The following is a 21658-nucleotide window of genomic DNA, read 5'->3' as shown; positions in this document are numbered from 1 at the left end:
CACTGGTTTGTACTGGCTATATAGAGTTGAGAATGGTTTTTACATTTTAAAATAAGCTTTTTAAAATCTAAAAATTTTTCTTAACATAATCTGAAGTTTAGAATCTTTTGATGAAATGGAAGTAAGCCCACAGCTTGCTTGAAGCTCAGCCACCACCTAAGGGTTTGGGGCTCTTACATTCAGTTATGACCTTGGGAACAGAGCCTTCTTCCTTATCTCCTAGACTCCTTGGTGATTTTCAGAACAGCTGCATATACTCTCAGACCACTCTTATAGAGTTCAACAAAAATTACTTATGATGCCAGGGTTATTTGAGGCCACAGACAGTTGTATTAGTTGGAATATAAGCCATATTTTTTCCTCCAAATCTGGTTTATAAAACTTGGCTGTTCGATATGCCTGCAAAGTTGGGATTCTCCCCTTTCGAAGAGATCTGACTTTAGGAGTACGGTCTGTATGTGGACTTAACAAGGTATACTTGCATCCATGCATTAACCATTCTTAATGTGATTGTAAGATTTAGAGCCTGCATGGCTTCTTTAATCAACCTTCCCCTCTCCTTCTGTTTTACATGTGAGGAAACTGATGCCAGTAAAAAGAAAGTTACTTATTTAGAGTTATTTAGGCTGTTATTAAAAGTCCCTCAATAAGTATGAAATTTTCTTGTTAATAAATATGTTGATTAATTGATTTTGCCTGCTAACTTTTGAAGTATGTTTTACTGCTGCAGATCTACTGCTAATCTGGAACATGCCAGGTTCCTTCTTCCTGTCTGCCTCCCATGAAACATATTCCTTATCTCATGAACTTTTGATCAGTATAGTGTGTTGTAGAAAGGGCATGTAATTTAGCAGTCAACAGACCTTGTTATAGGCCCAGCTCTTTCATCCCTTCAGTATGTGACTTTGGGGAAATTTTGTCCCTTTTCTGGGTCTTGGGTTTTCCTCTCTTAAAGTGATAGTGAACTAGAACCTGGGCTCTAAGGACTTCCAAGGAATTGGTGGAATTTCAAGAGTCTGTGAAATTAGATGAAGAAAAAAATTACATTTTTATTTTTCCTGACCTCCTAAGTGAAATGTCTTTTAATTACTGTTTTTAATTAAAAACAGTCATAGAAAGGGACCAGAGGTTTCAAAAGCCTGGCAAAGGAATTGTGCTTGACACCTCCTGTCTCCCTCCAAAAATGGCTTAGAACCAAACCTTCACCCCACTTCCACTCAGTAGACTCTAAGGTTACTTCCAGTTCTTGTGTTCTTTGTTTTTGTGATCCTTTTCTCTCAGGTTGTGTAGCCCAGGGGTGCCATTGGAAAAATCTGAGAGCCATTCTGTTTATCCACTACCAGTGAGTTGCACTGCTTTATTTTTAAGCATAAATATACAGACATCAGCATGATTATATCCTATTGTTATCACACTTGGTACATGATGGGGGTGGGGAAAAGGCAAGCTGCCACAAATATTATCAAAGATGTTTCAAACTTGAGGCACAGGCGATGGCCACAGAATGAAACTTAATTGTTCATTTTATTTCACCATCTTCAAAGAACCCCTTTGTTTTACTCTCAGCAGCATACTGACACAGCATTTTTTTTAATATTTTATTTTATTTTATAATAACTTTATATTGACAGAATCCATGCCAGAGTAATTTTTTTTACAATATTATCCCTTGCACTCGCTTCTGTTCCGATTTTTCCCCTCTCTCCCTCTACCCCCTCCCCTAGATGGCAAGCAGTCCTATATATGTTAGATATGTTGCAGTATATCCTTGATACAATATATGTTTGCAGAACTGAACAGTTCTCTTGTTGCACAGGAAAAATTGGATTCAGAAGGTAAAAATAACCCGGGAAGAAAAACAAAAATGCAAATAGTTCACATTCGTTTCCCAGTGTTCTTTCTTTGGGTGTAGCTGCTTTTGTCCATCATTTATCAATTGAAACTGAGTTAGGTCTCTTTGTCAAAGAAATCCACTTCCATCAGAATACATCCTCATACAATATCGTCATCGAAGTGTAAAGTGATCTCCTGGTTCTGCTCATTTCACTTAGCATCAGTTCATGGAAGTCTCTCCAAGCCTCTCTGTATTCATCCTGCTGGTCATTTCTTACAGAACAATAATATTCCATAACATTCATATGCCACAATTTACCCAGCCATTCTCCAATTGATGGGCATCCATTCATTTTCCAGCTTCTAGCCACTACAAACAGGGCTGCCACAAACATTTTGGCACATACAGGTCCCTTTCCCTTCTTTAGTATCTCTTTGGGGTATAAGCCCAATAGAAACACTGCTGGATCAAAGGGTATGCACAATTTGATAACTTTTTGGGCATAATTCCAGATTGCTCTCCAGAATGGTTGGATTCGTTCACAACTCCACCAGCAATGCATCAGTGACACAGCATTCTTTTTCCAGGTTTCTAATTTTGAGGGAAGGGCCTCTCTCAGGATCACAGAACAAGTGTTCCTAGGAGAATTTTGAAGGAGGATTGTGACTTCTTTTCTGCTCATGCTGGACTTCCACTTCCTTTAAACTCTTTCAATGTCTCTGATATTTTATGATGAAATTGGGGAGAAGCATTCAATTGGTAATAAAAGCCATTTGAGAGCTATTTCTTTGAATTATAGAATTCGAGAGTGAAGGGATCAAGATAAAATAGCCAGGCAGAGATAGAGCTGATACAAGAATCCAAGTCTACACACCCATGGTACATTGATCTCATTGCTATCCTGCACTGGTGCTACATGAACAGAGTTCTCAAGATCTTCCCTCTGCTTGGGAGCAAGGGGCTAGCTATACCACCCAAACCTTTTAGTTCAAGGTTTTTCCTTGGTTGAGTTTATGTTTGGTATGAAATATTAATCTGATTGAAGACTTTCTCATATTCCTTGCATTTTTAAGGGTTTCTCAGCAGTATGAATTATTTGATATTGGATAAGACCTAAGTTGTAAGTAACTCAAGGTTTCTATGTTCATGGCATTTCTCATGCTTCTTTCTAATATGCCCATTCTGGAGGTGATTGAATAGTTGATAAGGGAAAAGAACTTGGATTTAGAAAGGCTTATATTCAAATCCTTCTAGTGATACATACTTATGCGATCCTGAACAAGTTATTGAATTTTTCATTGTTTGAACAAGTCTTTAAAACTATAAGTTTTAGTATACTCACAGAACTTCATTGCTAGAGAATGTTTTTGAACTGGGAGTTTTGTGTATTGATGAAACCAGAGGTCCAGATTTCTTCTCTTCTTTATCTTTAGCTTCTTATCCCCCAAATCTGATAATTACTATCATTGTATATGTTGTCCCTGGAAAATATCAGTGTTTTCATCTGTAAAATGGGGTAATATTACTTGTGTTTTTCCCTTTAAGCTTTCTGTTCCTTGCTCATATTTTTATAAAGCACTTATCTGGGTCTGTCTTTTGTTCATTATTGTCCACTGCATACATGTTTGAAGGGCAGCAGGCTATATTTATAGGATGCTAGATTTGGAATCTGATGATCTGAGTTTGAAGCCTGCCTCTGCTTAATACCTATGTGACTGTACTGCAGCTTAGAGCTTTAAGATTGTTCATTTCATATAAAAAAGTAGAAGAAAAATTGGGAAAAGAAATGAGTGATTCAAGAGAATTGATAAAAGAGTCTACAGCCTAGAAAAAGAAAAACAACTACTTAAAAAGTAGAATTGGCCAAATGAGAAAGGAGATAGACTAATCCACTGAAGAAAACAAATCCATAAAAAGAACAGTTGACCAAATGAAAAAGAAAGTGCAAAAGCTAACTGAGGAAAAACAACTCTTTAAAAGTTAGAATTGGGCAAGTGAAAGCTAAAAAGACCATGAGACATCAAGAATTGATATAGTACAACAGAAATATTGTTAATTTATGAATTTCTAAGTCAATATGTGGCAAACCGCATCTCTTTCTAATTGTTTTTGACACCACTGGGTGGTGATACTGATAGTATGGTTGTTGGGTTGGTTCTAGATTGGTTGATAGATCTGGAAAGTTGTCCTTAATGAATTGTTGAAGGGCTTTCTACTGATTTGCCTAGGGTTCTCTCCTTCATAATCCTTTGCTGTTCAAAATGTTTGCTATTGAGTTGGATAGTTGACACAATGCTTACCAGAATAGTTGGGAGCAAATATAGAGCTGCATTAGAGAAATTAATTGGAAAAATGAATTTCTATTAAGTTCCAAAAAATTAGCTTCATAAATATAACATGAGACTGACTCTAGAAAGAACTAGGAGAGTAGAGTGTTTTTGGGAAGTCTGAGGGTTTTCACAGGCTGTTTGGGGTTATACATTGATTATTTGACTTGATAATAAAGATAGTGCTCTCCTCTACCACATTAAAAGAGGTAGAGTATCTTGACTAAGGGAAGTAGTAGTTTCTCTATAATTTGTACTATATCTATATTATATAATCGGGCTGTTTGAAGTATGACGCTTATGGCACTATGTGTAATTCTGAAAAAATGTCATAAAAAGGAGTGCTTGAGGGGTGGGCAGCCTGTGAGACTACACAAAGTGGGAAAGCTCATGATGAGACTAGGTCATAGTAATTTGCTATTTACCCCAGTTTGTCTGGAACCCAGCTTCTTAAACTGTGGTTTACCCATCCCATATGGGGATCACAGAATTATGATTTGTTATCAGTAATTGTTTTGTTTGTATACCTGTTTTATATACCTACATACTTGGCATCCTTTAAGAATTTCTTGGGCAAAAAAGGGGTTGTGAATGGAAAAAGTTTAAGAAGCCCTGGTCTAGATTATGGGATTCATGGAGAGGGAAAGTAATATGGATTGAAGTTATTAAAGTAGGGTAAACATAATTTGCTTTAGGAAACTCTTTGTCTTGGTAGAACTGAGTGTTCTACAAAATAGTAAAATAGCAAAGTTGCTTCTGCTGTTTACTGCCCGAGCATATAGATCTGGGCTTAGTTCTGATATTTACTCAATTTGTTGGTTTTTTCATATTCAGAGACTTATCTTTTCGTGTTCCTTGGATCAAGGCAAATGGCTCTCCGAACAGCTGCGGTTAGTGCAAAAAGTTCCCTTCATAAATGCTTGGTATTTGCATATGTGTTTATGTTTCTTGGAATAGGTGAGGAAAAGCAGAGACTTTTATTATAAAACTTCACAGAATTGTGGGTACTGGAAATAATTCTTAACTTCTTCCTTTAAAAAAAAAAATCTGCTCTTGATGACCTGCTTACTTAACTGCTTACTTATAAAGACACTGAGTGACAGATTCAAAAAAATAGCCCTGGCATGGGAGTCAGGACCTGGGGGGTTCAGATTTCACTGATGCTCCTTCGACTAGCTGTCTGGCCATGGGCAAGGCATATAACTTTCTGAGACTCGATTTGCATAGTTGTAAAAACCAGAAGAGTTGAACTAGATTAACTTCATCAGTCCCTTCCAGCTCTAAAATCCTATTGATCTAATTTGACAACCTTTAATCTCTTTGTCTTTCTACCTCTCCATTTCCTACAACTCTAAATTCTTTTGTTCTTACCGATACTTCTCTAATCACTTATCCCTTCCTTTCCTTCCCAGGCCCTTTCTATCTTGCCCTTCCAATCCCAGCCTTAGATTATTCCCATAATCTATTCCTTTTCCTCCTGTTTCTGGGCTGCTAAACAAAGTAGAAAAAAAAATCGTGAATCTCTAACATAACATAAGTTTATGTTACATAACTTCAACTGGGCCCTCACTGCTGCAAGGCTATTTTTTTATACCTTTCTAGTAGATTCGCTATCCATTCAGCACAGTAACTTTTCTATACCTTTTCATTCCTCCTCAAACTTTACACAGCTCCTTCCTCTTCTCAACTGAGAGAGCCTTGTCTCATATTTTTTTGAATATATTGAGATTATTCTCAGAAAAGTTATTCTCCTCTCTTTTCATTTCACTCAGATGCCTTCTGCTGTTATCTCCTTTTTCATCTATTTCACATAAGTGCCCTTTCTCCTTGAAGGCTCACCCTTCTGGTACAAGTGATCCCATTCCATTTCATCTTCTCCAAAAGGTTGGCTTCTCTTTTGTATCCATCTGTCAGTGGACTACTTCCTTCTGCCTAGAAACTTATCTGTGTCTTCCCTATTAAAAAAACAAAACAAAACAAAATACATGATCTGATGATTCCTCATCTCTCATGACTCTTTTGAGGCCCCCATGAAGGCCATCTACAAAACATCCCTCTGCAGGAAAAACCTTTTCTGTATGTTTGTTTGTTTGTTTTCATTTTTTTTTTTTTAGCTTTTTATTTTATTTTCAAAATATGTGCAGTTTTTAACATTTCAACCTTGTAAAATCTTGTGTTCCAAAATTTTTCTCTTCCTTTCTCCCCTCTCCTTTATCCTATATATTTAAAGTAATTGTACATGTATAACCAATATCAGATTGCCTGCTATTTTGGGGAGGAGGGAAGGAAGAGATAGAGGGAGAAAAAAATTTGGAACTCAGAATCTTATATCTTACAGAAACTAATGTTGAAAACTATCTTTACTTGTAATTGGAAAAATAATATGCCATTAAGCAAAAACAAAACAAAACAAAAAACTTTTTAAAAAAAAATTCTTTAAAGTCTGCAATTTGGCTTTGAACCTTATCCTGTTTCTGTTCTTTGGAACCAAACAGACTGGTCCTCATCATAACAGCTCTTCAAATACTTTAAAACAGCTGTCATGTCCCCCTGAGCTACCTTTTCAGCCTATTCCTTTAACTAATTCTCATATAGTTGAGACTCAAGGCCCTTTCAGCATCTGGATTGCTCTTCTGGATGATCTCCAATTTATCCTTGTCCTTGCTGAGCTGTGGCCCTTAGAGCTAAATTCATCCTTTAGATATGGTGTGACCAGAGTAAACTGCAAACACTGTGGTTTCTTTAGAGCTTGAAAGTTGTGCTGCTGTTAATGCAGGACTAAGTCTTATCACTCTTTGGCCTGCCACAAATTCACTGAGCTGAAAGCTCCCTAATACTTCCAAATCTTGTTTAAATTTTTGTAGAATTGTTTCTTCTATATTGTACTTGGAAGTTGATTTTCTTACAACCTGAGTAAAACTTCACCTCTTCCTTTATAGAATGAGATTATTAGATTAGATGGCTTCTAAGCCCATTCTCAGTTTTAAATCTATGGGTTAGTTTTATAAAGTTCCTTTATTGCCACTAGTTATCATCATATATCTGAAGAGTCAGGGGTTTTTTTTGTTTGTTTTTTTTTAATTCACATGGGATCTGATTTCTAGTCTTCTCAGTGAGACTAGGAATCACAGCATCAGGCATTTAGCTTTACATCTAAATAAGGTTTGAGAAATTGTTTTTTGTTGTTGTTTGTTGTATTGTTATAAAGCTTTTAATTTGACAGTTCCAGAAATAAGATGTGAATTTCTGCCTTTTTTTTTTTTTTTTTTTTTTTTTTGAGCTGACAAATTCTTTGCATCAATCTGTGAATTACTTGAACATTTTGGAGACCAGGGAAAATTGAAACCATTCCTTCCTTTTATTAAACAATTAAGATTATTGGGGGTAGGGGTGAGAATAGTTTGGCCATTTTTCTCTTCCTGAGTCTACTTATCTACTCTGCATTTTTTTTTAACTTTAATTTTTTCCCCCTGCATTTTCATAATCAGTTAAATATTAAACCTGTAGACAAGTCAGATAAATGTTCATATGGAAATTTAACCTAGCTCTAAAAAGCCATCTGATAATAGACATGAAGAAAGTTACATGTTTTCTACCCGCTCTCTCTTCTAAGAGCACTTTGGTGTAAGGATATAGACATTTGTAGCTTATATTTCCTTTTGAATGCTGTTGGAGTGGATAAATGTCCTTATAGGAAAGTCTGTTTCCCTGGGCATTGATGACTTATGGTCAGTCAATAGTTAGTTACTTTCAGTGGTTAAATTGCCTGTTCAAATTTCTGTAATTTAGATTATGGTATCATTTGAAATTTTGAACCACAGAAAGTCACCAAACTATATTAGAAGGCTCCTTTGATTTCTTGTTTGGGAAAACCTATCAGATCCCATATTGTTGATATAGCCTTTGAACATCCACAAAACCTGCATGCCAAGATGAGATAGCATATAGACATCAGAAGGTATGTGAAAACTAATCTACATTTTTGTAATGTATAATGTTTACAAACTACTTTCCTTTGAATTATATTAGTTCAAATATTACATCTATTTTTATAAATGAGGAAGCTGAGGTCTAGAGAGATAAAATGACTAGCTCAGAACTTAATACTAAGTAGGCCCAACAAGTCTGAATCTGGCACGTTTCTCATCGGGAAAATGAAGAAGCCAAATTAAATGAGCTTAAAGAAATCTTTCAGCTTGACATCATGGTGTAGTTAAAAAATGCACTGGACTTTTGGTAAAGTTAACAAATAAAGAAAGTGTCGAAGATATGCTGCAGGAAAATAGGCAAACTAAATGCAATGTTGGTGGAGCTTTGAATTGGTCCACCTGTTTGGGAAAGCATTTTGGAACTGTGTCACCAAAATTGCTAAATTGTATTACCTCCTGGCTATATCTCCTACTAGGCCTATATCTTAAAGAGATCACAGAAAGAGGAAGAGGACCTATAGATACAAAAATATTTATAGCAGCTTGTTTTGTAGTAGAAAAGAACTGTACCCACTCATTGAGTGATGACCAAACTGTGGTGAATGTATGTAATACTTTGGTCTGTAAGAAGTAATGAGGAAGAAGGTAAAGAGAAGGGAATAAGTATTTATATCAAGTGCTACGTGTACGGCTCCGTGCTAAGATTTTATAGTTACTTTGAGGTAGATACTGTTATTATTCCTATTTTAAAGCTGAGAAAATAGTGGCAAATGGAAGCTCATTGATTTGCCTAGGATTATGTAGCTACCAAGGGTCTGAGGCTGGATTTGAGATCAGCATTTCCTAATTCCAAACCCAGTGCTCTGTTCACTGTGCCACCTAGTTGCCTTTGAAAGATTGAGGAACTCTGACCAACCAGTATTCTAAAACAGGAATAAGTACATTTTTAGCTCACATACAGTAAACAAACAGAGCTTGGTGGGATTTGTGAGAGTTGACCCTAAAGCCTTAGTTTGCTGCCCCCTGTTCTAGAGGACTGATAAAAAATTCCATTCACTTTATAGAAGTGATAGACTCAGCTGCAGAATGAGACATAAGGTTTTTGGACATAATCAGCATGGGAATTTCTTTTAGTTGGTTATGCCAGTTTGCTGCAAGGATGTTATCCTTTTTTCCCCCACAGTGGGGAAAAGGATAAGGGAGAGAAAAAGATTTTTGTTAAATATAAAAGAGATAGGAATAGTTATTGTTGAAGGAAGGAGAGAGACAAGAAGAAAGAGAATGAGATTCTAATTGTGTTTACTTTTTCTTTTTGACTTCCAGATAAAGTCAAACAGTGTCAAAAATGAGTGGGATCTTTTTAAATTTAAGCCATTCTTGTTACAGAAGAGAAAACTGAGACTCTTAGACAAGCAGAATATTCAAGATCATATGGCTAATAAGTAGCCTGATTCCCAGCTCTCTTGAGCATACTTGTCTTTCATCCGACCATTTTTTGCTTTGAAAGTTTTCAAAGAGCCATATAGTTGATACTCAGCATTTTTTGAACAGTTGTTGAAGTCTATTAAAAGAGATATAACTGAGATGCCCATCAATTGGGGAATGGCTAAATAAGTTATGGTACATGAATGTAATGGAATATTATTGTTTGGTAAGGAATGATGAGTAGCCTGATTTCAGAAAAGCCTGGAAAGTTTTATAGTATGAACTGGTGTTAGGTGAAGCAAGTAGAACCAGGAGAACATTGTACACAGTAATAACAGCATTATGTCATGATTTGCTCTATGGACTTAACTCTTCTCAACAACGCAGTGATTCAAAGCAATTCCAATAGATTCTGGATGGAAAATGGCATTTGCATCCAAAGAGAAAAGAATTTTCTTTCTCATGTTTTTTTCCTTTTGGTCTGATTTTTTTTGGGGGGGGCACAATATAACAAATATGGAACTGTGTTTAAAAGGAATTTAACCTATGTTGGATTGCTTGCTGTCTTGGAGAGAGGGGAAGTAAGAGATAGAGGGAGAAAAAATTGGAACACAAGATCTTATAAAAATGAATGTTGAAAACTATCTTTACATGTATTTGGGAAATAAAACACTATTGAAAATTAAAAACAAATAAGTAAAGGGAAAAAAAGACTATGCCCAACAACAACAACAACAAAAAATCGAAAAAATAACACCATAGTGTTATTGCATCTCACCATAGTGAACTATCAGGCACAAGATAACATGTTGGAATTTGACCTTCTTCTTATTGAAGCTTTGTCTCTATTTTTACTTAATCTATTTCTTATTTTCCCATTTTCTTACTTTATTTCTGCTGGAAAAGTTTGTTCTTTTTATTATTTTAAATCCAGCAATAATTTATTATATTGTTTTTCTGCTGCTTTTAGAAATAGCACTATTGAATTCTAGGCAATGCCTTCATCTTTTCTTGCCAACATTTTGGGAATATTCTAATAAGACTGCCCCACATTTCTATCCAGTCTATTACCCATAGCCTACCCAGATAATCTTAACCAGTTCCCTGCTGTGATCATGTCATTACCCTTCCAAAAACTTCAAATTACCTGTTACCTACTAAATAAAACATTAACTCCTGACTTTGTGTCTAGGATTCTAGCTGATCTGTCCAGCATTATGTCATTCTATTCTCTTTTGTTCCAGCCAAAGTAGACTTTTCTATATCTCTTATTGTCCTTCCCTCTATAATCTCCTTGTCTTGCTTAGAGCATGCTCTATACCTGAAATAGATGTCCTCCAAGCTCTTTTTTGCCCCTATTATTCTGTAATTAAAATCCTTCCCTTATTTGGTAGCTTTCAAATTCCCCTTGGAGACTGTAGAACTGGGGTCTAATAGTTGCTGAACTGAATGTTCTGATTCTATTGTGCACCCTCTCCTCTTCCTGAGACTTTTTGTAACTGCATCAAGTTCCAGGAATTTAGTTCTTTTCTCTATGCACGTGACATAAAGTATGATACCTTTATGTCTAATTCATGTATCCATTTTGACCTCATCTTGGTATGTGGTACAATTATCTTGACAGATGGTAGAATATATTGAGGGCCCCCAATTCACTCAGAATTGGTGAGTTCTGGGGATGTCTATCCCAAGCATGTGAAAATTTCCCCAGACAGAATGAGCAGATGAGAACAGTTTGTTTCAGCAGCCATGAAGCATGCTCTGTGCAGCCCTTAGAGCTTTGTCTTTGAGTTCTGACTTTGTCAGAAATCAAAAATACCAAGGTCATCTATTTCATCTAGGGTCATTGCTAGTCATCCTGATGTTTGTTCTGTCACTGGACTTTGATGACTATGGAAGAGAGGATGAGGCTGATGACTTTGCACAACACTGCTTCACTTAAATCCAGTTCATACACAAGTCAGGACATCACCCTGTGATGTCATTGGTTTTCTTTCAAACAAACAAGGAACAATATGAAGGTGACTCACACATCCACTGTGTATTCAGCAACAATCACTTTCCCATATGCTTTAATCCTGTTACCAATTGCCTGTTAGACATTTCTAACTGAATGTCTTCAAGGCACCTAAAGTTCAGAGTGTTTAGAATAAAACTCCATTATCCCTTCCCTCCAAATCCTCTCCCCTATTCTAAACTTATGTATTTCCAGAGAGGTCACTTTAATCTTTCTAGTATCCCAGGTTTGTAATCTTCATAGTATGTTTGACTTTTCCGCTTCTCTCATTTCATATAATCTGTTGTTTGTCAAATCATGCCATTTCTATCTCTATAATATCTTTCTATCTATCTAATATCTAACTCCCTTCTCTCTGCTTAGTTCAGGGTGTACTCTCCACCTGGATTCTTCTTCTTCTTTTTTTTTTTTTTAATAACTTTTTATTGACAGAACATATGCCTGAGTAATTTTTTACAACATTATCCCTTGCACTCATTTCTGTTCTGACTTTTCTCTTGCCTCCCTCAACCCCCTTCCCCTAGATGGCAAGCAGTCTTATACCTGTTAAATATATATGTCCTAGCTAGAACTGAACAGTTCTCTTGTTGCACAGGGAGAATTGGATACAGAAGGTAAAAATAAGCTGGGAAGAAAAACAAAAATGCAAACAGTTTACATTCATTTCCCAGTGTTCTTTCTTTGGGTGTAGCTGCTTCTGTCCATCATTGATCAAGTGGAACTGAGTTAGATCTTCTCTTTGTCGAAGAGATCCACTTCCATCAGAATATATCTTCATACAGTATCATTGTTGAAGTATAAAATGATCTCCTGGTTCTCCTCATTTCACTTAGCATCAGTTCATGTAAGTCTCTCCAAGTCTCTCTGTATTCATCCTGCTGGTCATTTCTTACAGAACAATAATATTCCATAACGTTCAATTTACCCAGTCATTCTCCAATTGATGAGCATTCATTCATTTTCCAGTTTCTAGCCACTACAAAAAAGGCTTCCACAAATATTTTGGCACATACAGGTCCCTTTCCTTTTTTTAGTATTTCTTTGGGATATAAGCCACCTGGATTATTATTAATGGTCTTGTGAATGCTCTCTGCTTCAAGTCCCTCTTCTCTCCAGTCCATCCCACACTGCTATCCAAGTGATTTTCCTTGCTTGCAGATTTTACCCTGTCACTTACCTACTCATTCAATTCCAGTGGTCCCTTATTGCCCCTAGAATAAAATATAAACTTTTGTTTATTTTTTTAAACCTTTATAATCTGGCTTCTGGCTTTTTCTAGCCTCAGTGAACATCATTCCCTTTGTTATTTTCATTGTTAGCCATCTCAGTTGGGTTTCTTTCTTTCTCTCTTAACATTTACTTTCTCTTCTCTGTGCCTTTAAATTGTCCATCCCTGGACACCCAGCAAAAGAACTCTGGGAGATGACTAAGAACCATTACATAGAATTCCCAATCCCTATATTTTTGCCCACCTGCATTTTTGATTTCCTTCACAGGCTAATTGTACAATATTTCAGAGTCCGATTCTTTTTTGTACAGCTAAATAACGGTTTGGATATGTATACTTATTTTGTATTTAATTTATACTTTAACATATTTAACATGTATTGGTCATCCTGCCATGGGTGGGAAGAAGGGGGGAGGGAAGGAGGGAAAAAATTGGAACAAAAGGTTTGGCAATTGCTGTAAAATTATCCATGCATATAACTTGTAAATAAAAAGCTATTAAAAATTTAAAAAAAATTGTCCATCCTTCATGTCTTTAGTATGTTCTCTCTCCCTTCTCATCTCTCAGAGGATCTCTCTCTTTCCTTCCCAGTGAAGTCCAAAGTCTTCTGCATAAAGCCTTTCCTTGATTTCCCCAACTGCTAGGACTCCTTCTCCATACTATCCTGTATTTATTTGTATTTAATCTCTATTTACTTATGTGTACTTGTCTTCTTCATCAGGATGTATCCTAATAGTCACTTCCTTGCAAGTACAATTTGTTATTCATCTTTTTGTTTTTCAGCTCTTAACACTTAGGACATAAATCTTGGTTGATGTTCTTCTTGTGATTGATGTCACCAGAGTGATCTCAGTGATGTTTTCAGTCTTTTCTTCTTCTTTGGTTACTTGACCAAAAACTTAGAAGCAAAGAAAAATAATAGAGTAAGAAAAGCTTTTACTATTTGCAGAAATGCTTATTATTTGTGTTTATTCAGGTAACTATGTATCTTGAAGGATTAATCATTTTCTAACAAATATTTTCAGACATGTCTTTACCTGTATCTGGAAAAGGGTGACCTGAACTTTTACTAGTCAGAATGACAGATAAAGAGCCAGCAGACAAGATGTTCCTGTTTGGGTAGTCAGACTTTTGCTTAAGTGACCTTCAAAGTAGAGTTCAGGGAAATCAAACGTTTTTGTTTTGTATTGGTGGGGAATGTATAGTTTCTTTTTTTTTTTTAATTTTTTAATAACTTTTTATTGATAGAACGCATGCCAGGATAATTTTTTACAGCATTATCCCTTGCATTCACTTCTGTTCCGATTTTTCCCCTCCCTCCCTCCACCCCTTCCCCCAGATGGCAAGAGTCCTTTACATGTTGAATGGGTTGCAATATATCCTAGATACAATATATGTGTGCAGAACCGAACAGTTTTCTTGTTGCACAGGGAGAATTGAATTCAGAAGGTATAATTAACCCAGGAAGAAAAACCAAAATGCAAGCAGTTTATATTCATTTCCCAGTGTTCTTTCTCTGGGTGTAGCTGCTTCTGTCCATCTTTGATCAATTAAGGCTCTCTTTATCAAAGAGGTCCACTTCCATCAGAATACATCCTCAAACAGTATCGTTGTTGAGGTATATAATGATCTCCAGGTTCTGCTCATTTCACTCAGCATCAGTTCATGTAAGTCTCGAATGCTATAGTTTCAAGCCTGACTATACCACTAACCTATATGACAATGGGTAAGTAAGTTAGTCTTTCTTAGCCTCAGTTTCCTTAGCTGTAAAAATAGGGATAATGATACCATACTACTTACCTGGCTGAGTGGTTGTGAAGAAAGCATTTTGTGCCCCAGTCTAAAAAGTACTAATTGTTATTTTATTCAAAGTACTGTGCTAGGTCCTAGTGATAAGATAAAATGGAAAATCATTCCTTGCCCTCCAAAGCTCTTGCCTGAGGTTACTGGGAAGGGGCTGGGTGGGAGGCATATGATATGTGAACAAATTTAAGTAAATAATGGATAAATTGAGGAAAAAGGACAGTACTGAGATGATCAGGGAAAGTTTCCAAAAGCAGATGGCATATGAATTGAGCATGGAATGGAGCTAGGAAGAGGTGAGGAGGGAGTGCATTTCAGGCACAGGGGACCACTAATGAAAAGGTCTCATTTCACATAGGTAGGAAGTGAGGTGATTGATAAGGAAATAGTGTAATAATAGTAAACTAGTGTGAATAGGAGTAAGTAATATGAAATAAGCCTGATAATGTAAGCTGGAGGTAGATTTTGTGATAACTATTAAACGTCAAATTCAGTTTCCAGGGTAGGAAGGAGCCACTAAAGGTTCTGAAGCAGAACTAATATTGTATTAGTCTTGTGCTTTATGAGAATTGTTTTGGCAGTTCTTTGAAGAATTGGAGAGAGAAGAGACTGAAAGGTGAGGAGTCAAAATAGGGTTGCTGACTAACTTTGTGAATGAAAATAGATTGATGCCAAAGATGTTGATGGAGTAAATGGACAAGACTGGAGAACCACCTGGATATGGGAAGAGGGATGATGCAAAGTAAAGAGGGCAGTATAATTCTAAGATTACAAATTTATGTAGTTGTGAGGATGGTGGTACTCTCAGGAGAAATAGAAATGTTTTGATGAGGAAGAGGGCTTAGAGGGAAAAAATAAAGACTGTGATTAGGCTTGTTGTATTTGAAAAGCTTTTAGGACATTCATTCAGAGATGCCTAGTGGGAAGCTGCTGATAAAGGGACTGGGGTTCAATAGAGGAATTGAGATTATAGATACGAAAATCATCTGACTTAAGGTGATTGATATTTATCCCATTAGAACAAATAGAATCACAAAAAAACAGGTCAGAGGTAGAAACAAAGATCCAAGAGGGGGTGTGAGAGTGGGTACCCATTATGAGTCTCAGTAGTGGTCAGACAGCTAAGAGAAGAAACAGGAGATAACAGTGTCATGAGAATATAAGAAAGAGTGTGATTCAGCATGTCTAATGCAGCTAGGTGCACGATAGAAGGATCTTAGAGTCAGCTTCAGACTGCTGTGTCACCTTGGGCAAGTCACTTGACCTTTATTTGTTTAAAGTTCCTCATCTGTAAACTGGGCCTGGTAGTAATAGCACATACTTTCACTGGTTATGAGGAGCAAATGAGATTATTTATCACATTCATTATAAGTGATAGATAAGTGCTTATTTCCTCTCCTTCCCTTCCTAAGCATCTCCCCATTCTGCGTTTGCCTTAATGCTTTCGAGATGTCAAACAGGAAAAGGGCTGAGAATATAGGCCATCAGATTTAGCAAAACTGAGAGATTATTGGTTTTTGGTGAAAGCAGTACATTGTAAGGAATTGTAGAGTTATGAATTATTATCATTTGGGATTTCAGCATCAGATTAGTAGATTCAGTAATATATAGGTGATAATGTAGGCAAAGTGAGTGATAGATCAGAGAAGTAGACCGTATCTGAAAATTGACTAAATTTTTAGTACCATTAACAAACAATTGAAATGTCACCATTTTTGAAGGAGAGTTGTTAGCAATGCAGAATTTCACCTTAAGTTTGCCTTATGATAAACTGAATAAACAAAACAAAGAATTCATTATCAGGTACTTTTAAATACTATCTTTGAGAACCTTTTAAAAATTCATTATTTGTTTCTATTTCCAGCCTGACTAGAACAGAATTTCTTAACTTGAAAGTCTATAAAGTTGTTTTTAAAAAATATTTTGATAACTGTTTCAGTGTAATTGGTTTTCTTTTATATTTAAAAACATTTTGAGAAAGGGTCCATTGGCTTCACCAGTTTGCCAAAAAGGTTGCTGATATAAAAACAGTTAAGAATCCCTGGTCCTAAGTCTTACATAAGTGGAAGTCTTTAGTGCCCAGAAAGGCCCAATCTGCTCCAGCTTCCTCCCTTCCCTTTCTCCCCCACCTCATTGGTGTTTGATCTATATTATTTGATTATGAGAGGACAGTTTAATTTTCTGTTTTTAATTTTCTGTTCTGTAGGTGTATGAGGGTCTAAATATCATCACCAACAAGGTCTCCCCCCAAGAACAGAGACTCTGCCAACACCATATGATCAGCTTTGTGGATCCCCTTGTGATGAATTACACTGTGGTGGACTTCAGGAACAAAGCAACTGCCCTAATATCCTTCGAGAAAGCAGGCAGCTGGTTTGGAGGAAGGGGGTGGGGGGAGGGGAGGGTAACAATAACCAGACACAGGAAAAAATGTCTCCTAGATTCTTGTATCTCGAACCAAGAGAACATAGGGTCTTGGACTAGAAGATTCTAAAGACCCTTCTGATTCTAATTTCTTTGACTAAAAGCAAGAATTGATATTTCTCAGATGCAGACACAGTATGCAGTCCTTTTACCCTCCTCTGCAGGCTACTCCTTCAGATTTCACTTAGATCCCCAAAGCTTTAAGAAGAGCAGTTACAGAGTAGTGAATAGTAAATAAGCCATTTATTCATGAAGATTGTTTTTACTTCATACCACCCTTACCAGGACCCATTAACCCCCTCTTCACCTGCAGCCCCAAACAAAACAAAATGCTTTTGAATTGTTTGGAAAAGGTAAATATAATGCAATAGATTAAATGCCTTATTCAAACTTTCTTTTCTGAAATAAAGTTATTGCTGAAATAGGGTTTATCTTTCAAAATACCAAAAGTAATAAAATGGAAAAAAGCTGAACTGAGCAGAAACATCAATATTCTCTATTGTGATGTGACTTTAGAGTTGTCATTTCCTGCCTCTCGTTCCCCCTTTCCTCATTTACAAAATTAGGGAGTTAGACTAAATAATCTCTTAAGTCTTTCCCATCTGGAAAGCTATTTCTTTGGACCATAAAATAGGAATGGTGGCATCTATTAAAGATCAGATGAGTTCATAGCTGTGAAAGCACTTTATTAACTATAAAGTACTTTTAAAATCTAAGATATTATTAAGCAGAAGATTTTTAGTGCAGAAAGATATATTTCAAACAGTTGTAACAAGAATTCAAAAGCATGGTCAACTTATTTTTGGACAATTGGTTATTTATATGGACACACACACACACACCGCACTTTAGTGAACACAATAGGAGGAATACTTTAGTAACTGATCAACCTGAGCATTGGGCATTGAAGGTGAGCATTCCACTGAGGTAGAAAACAGCACCTGTCCAGGAATCAAATGCATCCTCACATACTTAGCAGCTATGTGACTTTGGGCAAATCACCTACCCCTGTTTGGCTTAGGTCCTCATCTGTAAAATGAACTGAAGAAGGGAATGGCAAAATGCACAACTGTCTCTGCCAAGTAAACCCCAAAAGGGGTCATGGAGAGTCTGACAGGTCTCACCAGCAGCCTACTTAGCATTCTTTTCCATATCCTCTTTTTTTAATCTCAGAATTTTAAAAGCAGAACATTTTAAGAATTTTAGTTGTTCATGAGAGGTTTTTTTGTTTTTTGTTTTTTGTTTTTTAATCTTTCCTATGATACCTGCTGTTAGTGGAAAATTTCTCTTGGAACAAACAACTTTTTATTTGGGTGAGGTCTTTGTTTCTTTTTAACATTTGTGTGGTTTTAGATTGCTTATTTCCCTCTATGGTCCTCCAAAAGAAAAAAGAATTTCTACCCTTGCCCTCTAGGCTTTGCTATCCAGGGATTCCTGGGAAGACTTTATAAATAATCCTTTATCTGGGTGTTGAAAGACTTCTTTATCTAGTGCCTTTGGGTATAAGGCATTCGGTAGAGCAAATGACCTATTCCGTAGTCATTGTGGAGACAGCAATTCAGATATCCCAGGTAGATCTAGTTTTTTCTCTGAATTAGAACATATTTGTGTTCATTTGGATGAGGGATTCTAAAAGTAATTGATTGCTTAGTAACATTTAGTATGTTATCCCTTATGCTTCCATCTTGGTATGGTATAAGGATGGTAGAAATCAGAGTGGCAAGAACTGGCTTTAAGCCTCAGCCCAAATACTGATTTCATATATGACTTGAAGCAAGTCACGTTTCCTTCTAGTTCTTTCATTTTCCTCTTAAAATAAGGTCTTAAAATGAATCTTCTTAAATGCGCTCTAAAATCTTCTTCCAATCTAATAATCTTGTGACTCCAAGTAGCAGATATTTGTTGTTCTATAAGAAATAGATCTGTTTTTGTCCTATTTTTTTTGAAAAGAGCTGTCCAAGCTGCATATGTTTAGAAACAAAGGCTGGCTGCATGGTAGGGAACTGGACGATGTTTACAAAGTAGTTGTGCTAAAGTTCAGACTCTTTCCTTAAATGTATATGTTGTTCTAGGTTGGTTAACTTCCCCTGTGGTCTTCTGGTAGAACAAGGTCTTTGTACTTTCCTTTTCCCCTCCAGCCTCCTGAGCAGAAGAATATGGGTTCTTTTTATTATCGTCATTCCCAGATAAGACAAGAAGAAAGAATATACTGATGCAGGATTTATTGGAGAAGCCTTGGACACAAGGTCAAGACGTCTGGATTCTAATTCAAATTCTGCTACTAACTGGTGTGACCTTAAAATTTGTCTGGTTCTTGGCTTGTGTCCTCTTCTTCTTTTTTAAAAATTTTAATTAATTTATTTTTTAATTAAAGCATTTTATTTTCAAAACATATGCATGGATAGCTTTTCAACATTGACCCTTGCAAAATCTTGAGTTTTCTACCTTCTTCCCCCTGATGAGGTCTAGATATGGGGTACCTAAATGAAATTAGAGTTTAGTTGAGGTCTAGTGACAGATTCGGGGTACAGGGAGGCAAATGGAGCTCCCCTGTAACCCTCCCTGGATTCTGCAGAAGGATACGGAGGTAAATGAGGTCTAGTAATGACGCGAGTCCCCAATAAAACATTTATCACCCCGAAAAGCTAGATTGATAAAAAAGTTTTGGAAGCAAGGTTAAAGCATAGTTAAGGAAATAGGGGAAAGTAGAGATAAGGAGGGCACCGGACAGAGGGTCCAGTGGACAGAGGGTCCTGACATGGCTAGCATGTTTGGGACCTCTGCAAAGAGGGACCTCTGTAAAAGGCCCAGTGTGGACCTTTTATAATGGGAAATTTAGCTAGAAGGGTCTTTACATTAACTTGGTGGGGGTTGGGAATCAGAAAGAAAGGAATCTTAAAGGGACCACATTCGCATCCACCCACTCCTCCCCCTAGTTGGCAGGTAATCCAATATATGTGAAACATGGTAAAAATAAATATTAAATCCAATATATGCACACATATTTATACAATTACATTGTTGCACAAGAAAAATCAGATTGAAAAAGGGAAAAAAAAAGAGAAAGAAAATAAAATGCAAGCAAACAATAACAAAAAACTTTGTAATCCACTGTGTCCTCTTCTGTAAAAGTGGGGATAGTCTCCGACTTAAGAAAAACTCTGATAATACAGTTTGGTGCTATATTTCTTAATGTTAACATTGAAGATATATTTGCTCGAGAGAAGATCCCAATTGTTGTAGGAGGTACTAATTATTATATTGAATCCTTGCTTTGGAAAGTTCTGATCAATACCAAGGTAATGATGGTTTAAAGATTTCTTCTTTCTCCCACAGTGAATTTTGTTAGGAGGAAGTATACCCTTACAAGTCTTTTTTTTTTGTTATGAATAGCAGCTGTCATTTTCCCATTTAATATTCTGAAGGAAATACCAGCTCCATGTGTGCAGTTTCTCCTGGCTGACCTATGGGAAGGACATGTAGGGGCAAACTGTCTTTCCTAAGGTTAGATTAGATCTTGTATAAGTTTACTGTAGTTTTTATAATGCAATTCAATAAATAATGCCTACTGTATAAAGCGTGGAACTTTAGGTAGTGATTAAGATCTTTAGATGAAACTTCCTTTGTGGCTCTTGTAGTTTATTGGGAGATATGACACACATATAAATAACTTGAACAAAATATTATATGATAAGTGCTTTAGAGAAGTTCAGACTGGCTCTAAGTGAGGCAGTCGTGACAGACTAGGCCTTTAGAAAGGCCTCCTGAAAGAAGTAACATTTGAGTTTGGCTTTAATAGATTAGTAGAATTTTGATAGGAGAAGAGACACCGCCTGTGTATGAGATATAGCCATAAACAAAAACATAGAGAGTTGGGAGGGAATAGAGCATTCAGCAAACAATACATAAACCAGTTTGCCTGGAGAGTAATATACAGTGAGGGAGAGTAGTAAGAATTGGGACTAGATAGATAGAATGACTTTAGCCTTAAATGCCAGGCTGAGGAATTTGAACAATATATTGTAGGTATTTAGGGAGCCTTTAAGTATTTTCTTTAGCAGAGTAGATATTACCAGATTTCTGAATAAGAAAGGCTTAGTCATCACTTGATAGCTAGCCTTAGAAATCTGGAGCTGTGGATGCTATTAAAACTATCTCAACTTTTTCTTTCTTAGGGGGGACTTGATTAATGTGAGGCTTTTCTAAATGTTCTAATGTAATAGCAGCTCTGCTGTTTATAGGTAGTACTATCAAGGTTAAAGCCCTTAGCATGATGGGGGTAGTCCTAGGTCTCTTTTTTTTTTTTTTTGACCAGAAAGCAGGCTGTCTTCACTTTAAAACTTTTTTGGTAACCCCAGGGGAAAGCTCTTCATTCTTCAGAGGAAATGTGTAAGGAAGAGAAAGTGATCGACAGGAAAATAGAATTGGAAAAAATGGATGGCTTTGAATTGCATCACCGGCTAAGCCAGGTGGATCCAGAGATGGCAGCCAAGCTGCACCCACATGATAAACGCAAAGTAGCCAGGTGAGATGTCCTGGCCAAGGCCAGCTGATTTCAGGTTCCTGGGAAAATTTTTGTGGCTTGTAAAGTAGTTCCTAACTTTTTCCAAAAGAGAAATTTAGGTGTAGAGGTTGGGGGAGGAGGAAGAAAAAAGATTGGACCAGATTTGC

At 36.6% G+C, this 21658-nt stretch overlaps 1 protein-coding gene across 1 annotated transcript in view; it reads left to right on the top strand.

Annotated features, from left to right (window-relative positions):
* The window catches only part of TRIT1 (tRNA isopentenyltransferase 1), a 66822-nt gene that overhangs the window by 19133 nt on the left and 26031 nt on the right, over positions 1-21658 (top strand). The window contains exons 2-4 of the mRNA XM_051987767.1: positions 16770-16912; positions 20190-20286; positions 21346-21512. Coding sequence (XP_051843727.1) covers positions 16770-16912; positions 20190-20286; positions 21346-21512 — 407 coding nt within the window. The remainder of the gene's footprint in view (positions 1-16769; positions 16913-20189; positions 20287-21345; positions 21513-21658) is intronic.

Source organism: Antechinus flavipes, chromosome 3 (assembly GCF_016432865.1).
Source record: "Antechinus flavipes isolate AdamAnt ecotype Samford, QLD, Australia chromosome 3, AdamAnt_v2, whole genome shotgun sequence".
In the NCBI taxonomy this organism is placed as follows: Eukaryota; Metazoa; Chordata; class Mammalia; order Dasyuromorphia; family Dasyuridae; genus Antechinus; species Antechinus flavipes.
The sequence above is the reverse complement of the archived record's forward strand: the minus strand, read 5'-3'. Positions and strand labels throughout refer to the sequence as shown.